The following is a 15391-nucleotide window of genomic DNA, read 5'->3' on the forward strand; positions in this document are numbered from 1 at the left end:
TCCTAAATCCTGTCAGCACCTCTAAGGGACTACAGTTCCCCAAAGAAGTACTTTTAAATATCTGTCCTGAATCTTCCAACATTAATCTTCATTGGATGGATGGCCACCAATTCTAGTGAGAGGGAGGAAAACTCTTCTCTGTCCACTTTCTCTGTGCCAAGCATAGTGTCGTCAACTTTACCTCTTACCTTTCTCTTACCTAAGAAGTCCCAAACAAATGCTGCAGCCTTTCCCCCAGAAGGGAGTTGCTTCACCTGCTTGATTATTCTGGACCTAAGTTGTAAATGGACCACCACCACCACCCCATTTGCATGCCGCTTCACTGGGAGCCCCTGTTCCTTAATGCTTTAGCACCCATGTTGAGGCTAAGGGGCCATTCCGTTTCTTGAAGGGGTCATCCTTCCAACCATCATGTCCAGAAAGACGTCCAACTCCACATGTAGCCCCTCTGTTCCTTTTCAGACATCTCCAGTGAAACTGTAGTCAGTCACTGCTGGATCCTACTGGAGCACCAATGGCTGCTAGTCTCTCACGGGCAAACTCCCAGTACCAGTAGGACCATGCCGGTCAGTGATGCTTTGCCCTTGCGATCCTGCTCCCTTAACCACCATGTCTGCATCTCTCTTCTGTGGTTCAATGCACATGTTTTGCCATGTCCGACCGACGGCACACAGAGGTCTTGTGATTGGCGAGGAGGGGGTGAAAACTGTTTACAACCTATCCTAATCTTCCGTGCGTTTCTTCACTTTTACAACCGGTAACAAATTAACTTTCACTTTATCTTCCTTTTGTGCTTTGTTGGCTCTATCCTGCCTTGGCGTCATCCACTTAACCCAGCGAGCTATGCGAAGGATTAAGGCAGGCACAAAACCTACTTGGCTCGGGTTAGTGGTCCCACAGGACGGCTGCTTCTGTCTCAGCCATGCAAGTTCAGACGTCCTTGGAAAGGGACACTATCTCATCACATTTATATCCCACTTCTCTTCAAGCGAGCTGAAGGTAGCATGCTAGGAGGCTTTCCAGGCGATCTGATCCAGGCCCAGGCCATCTGCCGAGCCCAGTCAATGCTTTTAGACCATTCCCTGGAGCCTCAAAGGTAGAACCCACCAATGTGTCCCAGGGTCTCAGCTTTAAGTGAAGAATAAAAATACAGTGGTACCTCGGGTTATGAACTTAATTCGTTCCGGAGGTCCGTTCTTAACCTGAAACTGATCTTAACCTGAGGTACCACTTTAGGTAATGGGGCTTCCCGCTGCCGCTGCGCCACAGCGCGATTTCTGTTCTCATCCTGAGGTAAAGTTCTTAATCCGAGGTACTACTTCCTGGTTAGCCGAGTCTGTAACCCAAAGTGTTTGTAACCCGAGGTGTTTGTAACCTGAGGTACCACTGTATCTTGTCACACCAAGAACCCTCCTAGGTTGCCCAGGTCTAAAACAACAGAGGCGAGACTGGCCCTACCGTTAAACAGAGTGAGGGGGCTGCCTCAGGCGGCAGATACTGGGGCATGGCCGCAAAGTGTTGGGAGGACGCAGCTGTGTGTGCCTGCTGCCCTTGGGTGCAGTGGAGGATGCTGTCCTGATGCAACATACAGAAGAGCTGCCATCTAGTGCTTTGTCTCAAGCAGGAAAATGCCTGAGCAAATGCATGATCGATCCATGTCTGGGTTGGTCTGTAGCACCCATGGCTGAATGTATTTCCATGCAAAATTGTGGGGGGGGGGGGAGAGAGGAGGTGTACTCTTTCCTGGCCTTCTCCCCGATATAAACAGTTGGGGGACAGTCAGTCATATGGCCCCTACCGCCCAAAGTGGTGCAGTCCGCATGCAAGTTGACTGGCTCTGCTGCTGGTTTTGAGAGCCAAGCCACAGAAAAAGCATTCCCATTTCCATGAAAGGGAGAGAAAGGGGAAATGTCCCTTCTAAGATGGCTATGGTTTATGGAGGTGTATTCAAGAGGGGGTTTGGGGGGGAACTGTTCCCTTATTTAATTGTGGGAGCACCGCTTTCTTCAGAACCAATCAATCTGCCTATAATTTTTGTGCACTTATCCTGAAAACTTCTGCACCTCTGGTATTTTGTAGCCTTTTAGCAACACTGCATCCTTACACATACAGATTGACCTGGGAACAAAGCCTGTTGAACCAAATGGAACTTGCTTCTGAGTAGACAGGTATAGGATTGTATGTTAAAGATCTGTTTGTCTGTCTATCAATAGCTACGTGTCTCTTGTCTTTCTGGTCTAAATCCACTGATTTACTCAGACCTTCCAAGTGTCTAAATTTTCCAGGGGCAGTCCCGGATTTACAGAAGCAGTCCCGGTTTCTAAATTGATCCTGGAACAGTTTGCTTTTCCTTAGGCTGTCCCTGTTTTCATCACAGAAATGTTGGAGGGTAGGGTGTTTTGCAACCCTCTAGCCAAGGAGATAAGTAACTACAAATTTAGAAGACATCTGAAGGCAGCCCTGTATAGGGAAGTTTTGTTTTTTTTTTAAATGTTTAATGTTTTATGTTTCTATATATGTTGGAAGCCGCTCAGAGTGGCTGGGGCAACCCAGTCAGATGAGTGGGGTATAAATAAAAAATATTATAAATCTTAATATTATTATTAAATAGGATGTCCCTATTTTCATAGGAGAAATGTTGGAGGATATGTTTACTTACTGCACTCCATTGGCTCACAATTTGGGGGGGGGGTGCGTGGGAGAGGCAGGGAATCAATGTACAAAGTTTCATGTTACGACACCTATCTGTGAAAGGTTAGAAAACATTTTGTATTTATTTTTCTTTAAAACACTAATAAAAGAAATACAGCTCTCTCTTTTCCATTGGAAGGCGGTAGTCAACAAACATTAATGTACCATACTAAGAGATTTCTGGCATGTAGTAAATCTACACCCCAAATACCTTCTTCCAACTATCCCTACGTATAGGAAATGTTGTTGCAGCTGGAAAAACAACCCTGTAATTTACACTATTCACATTCAATTTTGCAATTACACATAATCAATATGATTTACACAATAATTTAGGGGGGGATGATTTGACCCATCATTACAATAAATTACATAGCACAACACAGTCGTGTCTGGCAAACATTAGAATACTTTGACACCCAAGGTCTGCTGGCAGGGTGTTTATTTTTGCATATGAAGGTAAGGGACTAATCCTTAAGCAGCTGTAAATGAGATGACCTCAGTTAATATCCATTGGTCCATTTATTCCAGTCAAGGATCCTGCTTGAGGCTTTTTTTTTTTTTTTTTTGGCAGTTAGAACTATTCTTACAAGGAGACAACTCCACAGAATTCGCAAAACAGCTAATATTTCTCCCGAACTATAATTCCAGTTCTTGAATTCAAAGGGATGGCACTCGCTTATTATCTACCTTCTACAGCAGTGTCTTTCCAACTCTTGCAAGGAACCCCATGATACTTTGACAAAAAAATATGCAGTGATGAACATAACTTCCACGAAAGAGGGATGGCACCTTTGGTCATAGCTCAGTGGCTTGGGCCCATGTTATGCAAACACACAGAGAGGTCTCAATCTTTGGCACTGTCATCTTAAAGAATCTCAGAAGCAGCTGCAGCAGAAAAGCAACGTCATTAGTTCACCCCTTCTGATCTTTCCCTGTCCTGCACATCGGGGGTGGATATAGGGCATGTTCTCAATTCACATAGGGTGATAGGCACAGTAAGGTCTAGTCTGTGGTGAGGAATCTCCAATTTGCGGGGCAGTACAGTGGTACCTCAGTTTAAGTACTTAATTCGTTCCGGAGGTCCGTACTTAACCTGAAACTGTTCTTAACCTGAAGCACCACTTTAGCTAATGGGGCCTCCTGTTGCTGCCGCGCCACCGGAGCCCGATTTCTGTTCTCATCCTGAAGCAAAGTTCTTAACCTGAAGCACTATTTCTGGGTTAGTGGAGTCTGTAACCTGAAGCGTATGTAACCTGAGGTACCACTGTATTGGACCTCCAGGAGTTAAACTTTGGTCTGTGAGACTACTTTTAAAAAACCACACCCACCTGCCAATCAGCTGGCATCACTCTGATGAGGGGTAACACCCAGGGCTTTTTTCAGCCAAACTCAGTTCCGGCACCTCTCAGGTGGGCGCCATAAGAGAACAAGCGATGCATTCATGGTGAGTTCCAGCACTTCTTTTCTAGAAAAATAGCACTGGTGAAATCAGCTAGAGCGTGCAGGGGGTGTTGGTTTTAGGAACTGGAGCAAGACTGAAATCCTGCTCAGTTTGGTTGCCTGCAAACCAGAGGTTCAAAAAGCAGCACAGGCTGTTTGCAAAAAGGCTTTCAAATAGCCTTAAACAGTGCTTTAAAGCCCCAACAGTTCAGGCTAGTGTGTACCCTATTTGATCTCAGTTTGCACCCTAGGGCGTTTCCTCATTCTTCAAACCCTCTGCAATACACAGGGATTCAGTGGCAGATGTACAGAGAGTTCCTTAGCAGAAGGGGTTCCCCAAAGACAGAAAATCTGAAATCCACCAGTGAGTATATATCACAAACAGTTCTATTTCCCAGTCAGTGCCCTTTTTGGAAAATTGGTCTTTCTTTTCTCAGCCATGGCGGGACGCGGGTGGCGCTGTGGGTAAAAGCCTCAGTGCCTAGGACTTGCTGATCGAAAGGTCGGTGGTTCGAATCCCCGCGGCGGGGTGCGCTCCCGTTGTTCGGTCCCAGCGCCTGCCAACCTAGCAGTTCGAAAGCACTCCCAGGTGCAAGTAGATAAATAGGTACCGCTTACTAGCGGGAAGGTAAACGGCGTTTCCGTGTGCAGCTCTGGCTCGCCAGAGCAGCGATGTCACGCTGGCCACGTGACCCGGAAGTGTCTCCGGACAGCGCTGGCCCCCGGCCTCTAGAGTGAGATGGGCGCACAACCCTAGAGTCTGGCAAGACTGGCCCGTACGGGCAGGGGTACCTTTACCTTTACCTTTACCTTTCTCAGCCATGGCATGTGATAATGAAGCAGATGATCAGCAGAGAGCGCTGTGCTCATCCTTCCAAAGGAACAGAGGAAGGTAACCTTTAATTATTATTATTATTAATAATAATAATTTATTATTTATACCCCGCCCATCTGGCTGGGCTTCCCCAGCCACTCTGGGTGGCTTCGAACAAAATATTAAAATACCATAATGCATCAAACATTAAAAGCTTCCCTAAACAGGGCTGCCTTCAGATGTCTTCTAAAAGTTTGAATAATAATAATAATTTATTGAGTTCAGGACACTGGTCAATCTGCTTCAGTATTGTCTACACTGACCGACAGCCGTTCTCCAAGCTTTCAGATCTGTATTATTTCCATGTCTACCTGGGGAAGTTATGAATGTGCTCTCCCACTGAGCTACATACCTTCAGCCCCAACATCTGAAGATTGTTATGGTCTGTCTACATTCTGGACACATTAAATTGGATGTTTCTTCTGTAAAATTAAGGGACATGTCAGTATCTATTAGGGTTTCAGCAAGAGAAAGCAGATAAGCACAGGACATCATTGGATAATGAATATTGAATTTGGACTCTGGGAAAGATTCAGAATATCTGTACACTCAGGCCTTTTTCTCAGCTGGAACTTGCAGGAACTCAGTTCCGGCACCTCTCAAGTGGGCGCCATTGCCATTATAAGAGAAAAGGGGGGTGTTCATGGTGAGTTCCAGCACCTCTTTTTTCTAGAAAAATAGCACTCTGTACACGTTTGGAGATGGTTATCCCAAGATAAACTTAACTCTGGTCTGCATGTACTCCAAGGAATCCAAATAAATTTCAGATACCCTGTCTTGCTAGCTGCCTTGGCTCCTAACCTTGAGAGGCATCATATCTGGTGCTGCAGAACGAGACTTTAATTATTCTGTTTCCATTAACTTTCTCTGGCTGGAACAGTTTCCAGCTGAGGACTCAGGACAGACAAGGACACGGAGTGCAGTCTATTCCCTGGTGCACCATGAGAGATGGAGAGAAAATGGAGGCTCTGGCACTGATATGCAGCCACACAGAACAGAAGTCAGAAAAACAGCTGAAGGAAGAAACTTAATCCTGGATGTTGAGAATAAGGCATTCAATAGAGGAGGCTCTGTTATCTGCATAGCAGGCAGAAGTTCAACTGGTGAACTCCATACCACATACAATGGTAAGGCAAAGAGCCTTCTCTGTGGTGGCACCTTCCTCACCTTAGAGATTAGGCAGGTACCAAGTGTCAGATGCTTCCAGCATGCTTTTAAAAGTCATTGATTTGCTCAGGCATTTCCAGACTATTATTGCCAGTTTTTAGATTTTAGCACCTTGTTCGTCAAATTCACAGATGACACCAAACTGAGAGGGGTAGCTAATGCTGCAGAAGACAGAATCATAATTCAAAATAACCTTAACAGATTGGAGAACTGGGCTCAAGCTAAAAAAATGAATTCCAATAGGGATCAATGTAAGGTTCTGCACTTAGGCAGGAAGAACCAGATATAGGATGGGGGACACCTGGCTTACTAGCAGTACGTGTGAAAAGGATCTAGGGGTCTTGGTGGACCACAAGCTTAACATGAGTCAACAGTGGGATGCAGCAGCAAAAAAAAGCTAATGCTATTCTAGGCTCCATCAACAGAAGTATAGTGTCCAGATCAAGGGAAGTAATAGTCTGCCTTAGTCAGACCACACCTGGAATACTGTGTCCAATTCTGGGCACAATTTAAGAAGGATGTTGACAAGCTGGAACATGTGCAGAGGAGGGCAACTAAGATGATCAAGGGTCTGGAAACCAAGCCTTATGAGGAGCGCTTGAAGGAGCTAGGTATGTTTAGGTTAAGAGGAGACTGAGAGGAGATATGATAGCCAACTTCAAATATCTTAAGAGCTGTCACATGGAAGAGGGAACAAGCTTGTTTTCTCCTGCTCTGGGAGGTACGACTCGAACCAATGGCTTCAAGTTACAAGAAAGGATATTCCAACTAAACACCAGGAAGAACTTTCTGGCAGTAAGAGCTGTTCAGCAGTGGAACGGTCTCCCCTGGGAAGTTGTGGACTCTCCATCCTTGGAGGTTTTCAAGCAGAGGTTGGATGGCCATGTGTCATGGATGCTTCAGGTGAGATTCCTGCATTGCAGGGGGTTGGACTAGATGACCCTTGGGGTACCTTCCAACTCTACGATTCTATGATATTATTTGACTGATATATTTTATTACTACGTTATCTTTTGTGGTTGTCAATTGCTTTGGTACTCTCTGGAGTGAAATACCATGAAGAAATAGTTCTATAAAATAAATATTTTCAGCAGCCACCCTGGGCCATTTCACATGAGTGTTTCTGAGATGGAACAACCACCACGAGCCACCAATGTGGTATCTGCATGCACTAGGGTGTCCACCAGAACTTCCTATAGTGTTTTTGGAAGGCCTCAGTGAATATCCCCTCAAAAATCCAGGACACAAAGGACCATTTGCTCTTCCTGCCTCTCCTACATCGTACACACACCTTTAAACATGGCCACATTTCATTGGATGCCGGGACTAGTCACCCACCCTCCCACTTGTTTGAAATTTAAGAGACTGCAAAGGACTTCCCTCTGTGTCCGAGTGTGGCAATGACAGATGGAGGTGCATTTTTTCCATTGATGGGACAACATCACATTACTTTGTGGCTCTGCCTCTTTTTTAGCTGTGGGTGCCACTTTGTGTGACATTTCACACCCTTGTGAATTTTGCAATTGGCACCCACAGCGCTTTCTCAAAATTCCCAGTGTGCTCACTAGCACCAAAAGGCTGGCAACTCTTAAGTTTCATTTAACTAATTTGTAATCTCACCCTATAGTTTACCACATAAACACTGGGCAGGGGAAGTCACCTCATAGGGATTCTTGCATCTCTGAAATTGTCTTATGGATGAGGCCTGCCTTCTCCAAGAAACAGGTAATTTTACTCATCAGAGAAGAATTCAACTATTGTTATGCTTATCCTGAGATCAAATCACGAGCCCCTGATCTTTTCAGTAGCCTTTGATTCTCTTTCAACTTCAGTTTCTTACTTGCTCCTTGAATGTGCTAAATGAATCAGTCTGAGCAAAAATCAGGGCTTCTTAACTGAGAATAACTGATGGTGTAAACATGCCCCCGGGGTGTGGTTCAGTGTGCAGATAATGACATTTTTCAGCTGTGTTTTAAATGCCAAGGAAATTCCACAGTAGTCAACATACAGTGGTACCTCAGGTTAAGAACTTAATTCGTTCTGGAGGTTTGTTCTTAACCTGAAACTGTTCTTAACCTCAGGTACCACTTTAGCTAATGGGGCCTCACGCTGCCACGCAATTTCTGTTCTCATCCTGAAGCAAAGTTCTTAACCCAAGGTACTATTTCTGGGTTAGCAGAGTCTGTAACCTGAAGCACCTGTAACCTGAAGCGTCTGTAACCCGAGGTACCACTGTATATCACATGTGATGTCGGCATGACTTTGGCCTAACAGCTTAGATTGAATTAAAAAATTATCCTCACACAGAACGAGTCCAAGCCCTCATGCTTGCTGAGGTAAAATTTTAAAATGGGAAAGTAAGTTAATTTCCTTTTGACCTCTCATCGGATCTAGGGCATTTTTAAAAGATTGTCAGCTGTATATTCATTGGAATGAGGTCCCCAATTCTTGTATTTAGGGGAGGATCGATGACTCAGTGGCAGAGCACATGCCTTGCATTCAGAGGGTCTCAGGTCCAATTCCCAACATCTCTAATTAAAAGGGTCTCTAGCTGTGGGATTGGGAAAGATGCCTGCATCAGGCTTGCAGCATAATACTAGGCTGGAGAGGCCGATGGTCTGACTCTGTATACGGCAGTCTATGTTGCGTTCCTATGAGCTGCCACACGCAGGGGGTGCATCAAGATGGCTGCCACTCACAACTGGGAATACTACCCAAGGGGCACGGCAGCAAGGGCTTAAGATCAGGTAGAAACTTTGCATCTAGAGGGGATGGTTTGCATCACAGTGCAGTCTGCGTGAATTCTGGCAAAAAGTGCACTTGGCCCATGCAGCCCTGGCTTATCAACCTCCTTGGCAGCGCCTAGGCCTAGGAGAAAGGTTCGCTAGTGCCAGCCCTGAACCTGCGTCACCTTCAGATCTTCCCCTCATTTGTTCTCCATAATTCCCAACAACGTAGCACCTGGAATCATTATGAATAGGGACGAGAAATGGACGAGGCCGGTAGTGGGTCGCTTGATTAGGAGATTCACTGAAGCAGAGGAATCTGGCATCATTAATGCAACTGAATTATCTCTTGAAGGAAGGATGACATTGAAATCGACATTTGTGTAGCACTTCCACATACAGGCATCCCCTCAAATAAAGGGACCCTTGGCACTGTTGCAGCAAGAAGGCAAATCTTACAGTCTCAACAAGGACTAGACAAATTCGAGGAGGACTACTTTATCAGACATGGGACCTCCATGTGCAGAGACAATGCGCATGAGTAGCAAGTGAGGAAAAGAAGAGCGTAGCCAAGAGAAGACCATCATCCACTTTCATGCGTCACTTGTGAGTCCAAGAGGCATCTGGCTGACTGCTGTTTGAAGGAGAGAATGCTGGACTGGATGGATCTTGGTCTGATCCAGCAAGCCAATGCTTTGTTCAAACAAGCTGCTACTTCCTCATAGAAATCACCAGGTGGAAAAAGCACCGCCAACTACTTTGGCCACTGAATTTTGTTTATTTCTGAAGATCACCGGAAGCATCTAGTCCTGGCTCCTGCTTCTGCTACTGCCCCAAGGCAGTGAGTGGAACTGTGGAGAAGGCAATAAAGAGGCTGTACTTCTGCAACATCCGGGTCAAACTTTCTGCCTCTTCCTTAGTGTGGACCACCATGCCTGCTTGGGATTGTCACGAGAGGGCTTGTAGCTATTTAGAGATCTTGCAGGGAAGGTGTTCACCCCTCCCTTTCATTCGGATGCCTTTTCTTAAATAAAAAAAGTTAAGATTTGAAGCGAAATAAACACAATAACGTTGTGTAACTCAGTGGCAGTGATGAAACAAGCATGTCAGTGCAATTTTTGAAATAGTCAGCTACGGATCTGAAATTTGGGCTCTGGCTCTATAGGATAAAGACTTCCACCAAGGCTAGTTCATTCGTTTGGCAGTGCTTGGGTGCAGATGTTCTCCACAGCCACATGAAGAGTCAGCTTTGGGAAGATGGCTTTCTCCCCATCTAATTTCCAAATAACAATTTGATGCGTTTGTGCCCTGGGATGCCTCTGTGAATATTCAACCTCCAGAGTGATCAAAACGGGAATGAGAAAGGGTTTGTCTCCCTCATCATGGTCTTTGTGGCATCTGATACATTCATTTGGTTGGATGCTAGATGACCTCTTGCTTCGTGATGGCGGGTTGAGGGATTGAACTAGGCTGCTTGGCCACAGTTGCAATGGCCCCAGGAAGCAGTTTGTATTGTTCAGCTCCTGAGCCAGCGGGTGGGGAAGGCTGGGGAGTTTCGGGAGTGGCTGTTGAAAGAAAAAAAATGATGTTTTATATTATATATAAAAGGCATTGTACAGGATCAGTTAGAGTATAAAGGATCACATCAAAAGAAGGTTAACAGTGCAACCCAATGCATGTTTACTTAGAGGTAAATCCTACCGGGTTCAATAGCCTTTTCAAAAGTCTTTTCTTTACTTTTGATTAGATGTACATGCCAAATGTTGTTATGTACTTGTGCACCAAGGTAGCCTCTTTAAAAGTGGGAAAATGAAACATTACTCCCTTCTGCTCTTGTCCCATCAATATTAGAATGCTTTCCTTTTAAATATTTCTTATTCTTCGAAGGATGTGTGTTCTCCCTCTTCACGTACTCATGTAATCATGTACACCATCCTATGGGGTTTTATTGTGTTTTCTAAAAAGTCTGACTGAGGCTCCTTCCTCTTCCTTTCCTACTGGTGTTGGGGAGAGCAGAGCATTATGGGAGATGTTGCTCCCAGTACTCTAGCAAACTGACAAATCTGCATACAGCTCCACTTACTCGGTTTACCATGACTCAGCACACAAACAGCACACCTAGAGAGCTGGTTCTCTTGTGCAGGAATACTCACACAGCTGCCCGTTGTGCATCTGAGCAGGCATTGTGTTGGCCACAATCACGTTTGTCCCCAGGTTCTCCTGGATCAGGTGCGGGTGAAGAGCATGGTGATGAGCGTGAGGAGTGTCACTTGATGACCCTAAATTATATATATTATTCTAAGTACTGCATAATATATGGATATAGTTCTTCTTTTTTAAAAAAATAAATAAAAATGCAGTAAAATGGTTACATGCAAAATTCGATGAAGCAGAGAATGCAGCACAAAGCAATAGCGTAACGATACCAGTTCCAAAGGGGCTCAAAAAACCAACAACCCAACCAGTTTAATTGATTAAAAACCTGAGAAAATAAAATAGTTTTTTTCTAACCACCTGACTATATTATACGAAGCAGGCGCCAGGCAAATGTCACTTTACATGCTATAAAAACACTGGCAGTCTGCATAGGTTCTCCACAGACAGGTCTGTGAGGCTGGTGGGAGAGCTTTGCTTTGGTGGGAGATTGTGACCTCTGAAATGGAAACTCAGCAGATGAGGGTTGCTTAACCTATCTATCCCCTCTACTGCTATTCCCCTGCAACTCCTCGCTGACTTTGTTTTGAATAATGTCCACCCTCAGCTGTTTGGCAGTCCCAGTTCCCTACAGTACATCCAGCTTGTTCCTAACTGAGTTAAATGCACAGGATCCCTGTCCTAAATGGAATTGGGCAACACAAAATGCTTGGATTTTCCAAAGAGCCTGAAGCCTGTTAAGAAGAGGTCCAGTAAGCATATAAGGATGAATGCTCATTGTCATATAATGGCCTCATAAACCGATCATGACCAATGCTCCATAAAAACTGGACGTATAACCACTGTGTAAGTTTTGTGTATGCTAACCAGGATAGATGCTGAATAAGATGGTCATCTGGAGGAGCCCCTGAAATTCAATAGCCAAAAAATCCCGCTTCCTGTAGGGTCAACACTCACCTCCTAGCAGCATCTCCTGCAGAAGGTTGTCGATCTTGGCCATGCCAAACAGCTTGACGAACTGGATCTGCTCAATCATCTGCCAAGTGATGCTCTGGAGGGTGGGCAGGAGGAGGAGGAGTTCCCCAAAGCGTCCCCGTGAATCATACTGCCGGTCATTGATGTAGTCCTCCAGGCTGACCTGAACTTGGTACCGCATTCGCTTGATCTTGATGGGGTCGCTCAGCCCTTTAGCATCTGGGGGGAACCGTAAGAAATTACGGACTATGGCATTTCTCAAGAAAGATGCAGTTTCAAGTGGGCCAGTCTGGGTGGTCTCCTGAAGCACTTGGTTCCTTACATTGCTCAAACTCCTTTGGCAGGCACTGGGGAAGGTGTGCCAGTTTCATTCTCCTCATCCTGCACTAACACAGACTTTGAATGAGTTCTGATTGTGTAAGAGCAACTAGAGGGACGCTGTGACAACTCCGGCTTATGAAACAGGGTGAACAAATGCAACACAGGACACCTGTGCCTCAACTAGTTATCTATCATCCTTACCTAGTCCCATTTTAGAGCCATCCTAGATGGCAGCCATCACTACATATTCCAGATTTTAACTATATGTTGTGTGAAGAATTATTTCCTTTTGCCTGTCCTGAATTTCTCCCATTCAGCTTTGCCAGATGTTCTGTGTTCTAGGAGAAAAAAACCTATTTGCTTTCTCTACTTCTCTACTTCCCTCACCTGCACTCATGTTGTTGGGAACCTTACTGAATGGTTCTTTTTCGTGAATAAACATTATAGGAGGAACTTGGCCACGAGGAAGGGCATTGCTAGACAATACAGTCCTGTATTCTGCGGAACCTTCATTTTAGCTTTGTTCCCCACACATTGTAGAAAAGCAATTCCCCAGCCATGTTAAAGGGGTTGGGGCATGGAAGCAGCCTTAGATGCCTCTTCCAAGTTAATGAAAAATCAGCACCTACCTGGATCAAAGAAGATGATGGCTTTCAAACATGCGTATTCGTTTTCGTCAATCTGCAGCTCTTGGAAGGTGAGCACTAGCTCATCCAGGATGCGTACAGCCACACGACTGATCTCCAGCAAGTCCGGACAATTACGGGGGATTATGTGGTCATTTCCTGCAGGAGAATTGTTTGTTTTAATTAAAACCCAATTCTATCAAAAATCGTCACTGTTCACTATTTGTAATCCACAACCCATTCTTCTTCTTCTTCTTCTTCTTCTTCTTCTTCTTCTTCTTCTTCTTCTTCTTCTTTTTCTTCTTCTTTTTCTTCTTCTTTCGATTTATATCATAGCAATGATAAAACATTTTTTAAAAAACCAACCAAAAGAAATTTGAAAACATTCTAAAAACAGTTTAAAACATTCTGAGCCAGCATCTCAGGGTTTCCAGGAACAGTGTATTTCAGCCATCAAGTGCCTGGGTAAATAAAATATCTCACTAGGGAGGGTATTGCACAAACAGGGAACCACCACTGAAAAGGTCCCTCACACGTCACTGCCAATTAGACAGCCCCCAGTGACGGCAACATCAACAAGGACTTGCCTGCCATTTGTACGATCCAAGATGTCTGGAATTGGGGAAGGAATTTGTTGAGCTATGACATTTTTGTACTGCACCACTATTTTCTTTCAGAGGACAAAGAAGCAGAAGTTGACAATTGGTTTCCCAGTCCACAAAAAGGGTGCTCAGATTCAAAGAGGGCAGGACTTCTGCACCTTTTGACAGTAGTGTAGAAAAGGGGGTTTCAACAGATGTAACTGGCATGATATGGATCTTCTGCACTGTTTCTGAAAGTACAGGAGTCCTGACTTCTTTTGTATCTGGCCATCCTGATTTTTGCTTCTTCTCCCACCGACTCACTGATATACTCAGGAGGAGTAGCAGCATGTTTTAAGTCTAAACTGGATCCTAAACATGTTCCTCATCAGCAATTCCACTCTATAAATGGCTTGCATTGAGCAAATGGATTTTCTACTTCCAAAACCCACTGAAAACATTTTTTAAAAGTTGGATGGGGCCTGTGGGGGTGGGGAGAGTCAGTTTTCAGCCAGTTCAGTCATTGTAAAGTCCCACTGCTGTAAAAAGAAACTGCAGATAAAAAATCATATAATATATTCTGAAACCGAGATGAAGGGAAGTCAATTAGTGTTGTGTGTTATTTAGTAAATGTAACCTAATTTGTTGGTATCTTATGTTAGGAGATGTTTTTTCTTTTGTTTTCTTTATTATTATTTCTCTTTTTTTATGTATTTCTTTTTTGTGTGTATGTGTTATGTATGTTTCTTTCGTTTGTTTTAATGTTTGATGTAGCAAAACGAATTAAAATCAATAAAATAAAATAAAAGTAAAGTCCCACTGCTGCAACGCTGTGTTGCTTTGTGAGGCTAGCTCAGGCTGGAGACAGAGGGGAGATGGTTCTCTATTTTTCAGAGTTGAAGGCAGGAGAAAGGAACCGCAACTCAAAATGTCTACCTACGTCCCACTTTTACCTCTGGTGAAAAGTTCTTGCAAAGTTGGACAAAGGAGTGATGCCTGTTGCAACACACATTCAGCTCTTAACTCACCCTGCCTAAATATACCTGCAGGTTATAATGTTTGCTTACAGAACTGTAGAGATAACTGAAAACCATCAAATCAGGCGTTGGGAACCTTCTTGCACTTGTGGGCCACGCTCCCTTTCAGGGGGCCGCATCCCAGTGTTGGGTGGGGTCAGAGGCAACAGTGGGCAAAGCAACAAATGTGCCCTTTACACCTTTGTGTACAGTAGGCTAGTTTCCACACAAACATCCAAGCGAGCAAGAAGCATTATCAGAGTTCAGTGACACATTCCAGCCTGGCAAAAACATCCAAGCGGGCGGTACAAAGCAGGGCTGGTGAGGGGTGTGACTCAGGAGGGTGTGTGGCCTGGGGAGAGTCCCAAGGGCCAAACAGAGAGGGCATTTGGCCCCTGAAACTGAGGTTTCCCACCCCTGCGGTAGGTGACAAAGAAACCTGGCAGATTACCGTATTTTCCCGTGTATAAGACTATATTTCCCCCCTAAATTTTTGAAGTTTAAAATAAGGAGTCGTCTTATACACAGACAGTGCATAGTGCATTTTCTTAATTTTGAGTCCCCCAAAATAGGGGGCGTCTTATACACAGGGGCATATTATACATGGAAAAATACAGTACATTGCCTGCTTCCTTCCAAACCCCCACGCTGAAAAAAAGCAATAAAATACAGTATTTTTAACAGGAGATGGGAGGCATGTTGTTATACGATGCACCTTTACCTAGGAGTAAGATGTCTTTGAACACCATCGACCTCTTGGCGGCTCCCAGTAGCAGGTGCTCCCCTGCATGGGCCCGTAGCAAAGCCACCTGGAGGA

At 44.6% G+C, this 15391-nt stretch overlaps 1 protein-coding gene across 3 annotated transcripts in view; it reads right to left on the reverse strand.

Annotated features, from left to right (window-relative positions):
• Positions 1-2744: 2744 nt before the first annotated feature.
• The window catches only part of HNF4A (hepatocyte nuclear factor 4 alpha), a 78605-nt gene continuing 65958 nt past the window's right edge, over positions 2745-15391 (reverse strand). For all 3 annotated transcript variants that reach the window (XM_028735075.2, XM_077929261.1, XM_077929262.1), the window contains exons 6-10: positions 15296-15383; positions 12981-13136; positions 12013-12249; positions 11055-11180; positions 2745-10466 (exon numbers count right to left, since the gene is read on the reverse strand). In XM_028735075.2, the coding sequence (XP_028590908.2) occupies positions 10324-10466; positions 11055-11180; positions 12013-12249; positions 12981-13136; positions 15296-15383 (750 nt within the window). In that variant the 3' untranslated portion in view covers positions 2745-10323. The remainder of the gene's footprint in view (positions 10467-11054; positions 11181-12012; positions 12250-12980; positions 13137-15295; positions 15384-15391) is intronic.

The sequence above is a fragment of the Podarcis muralis genome, chromosome 5 (genome assembly GCF_964188315.1).
Source record: "Podarcis muralis chromosome 5, rPodMur119.hap1.1, whole genome shotgun sequence".
Classification (NCBI taxonomy): domain Eukaryota; kingdom Metazoa; phylum Chordata; class Lepidosauria; order Squamata; family Lacertidae; genus Podarcis; species Podarcis muralis.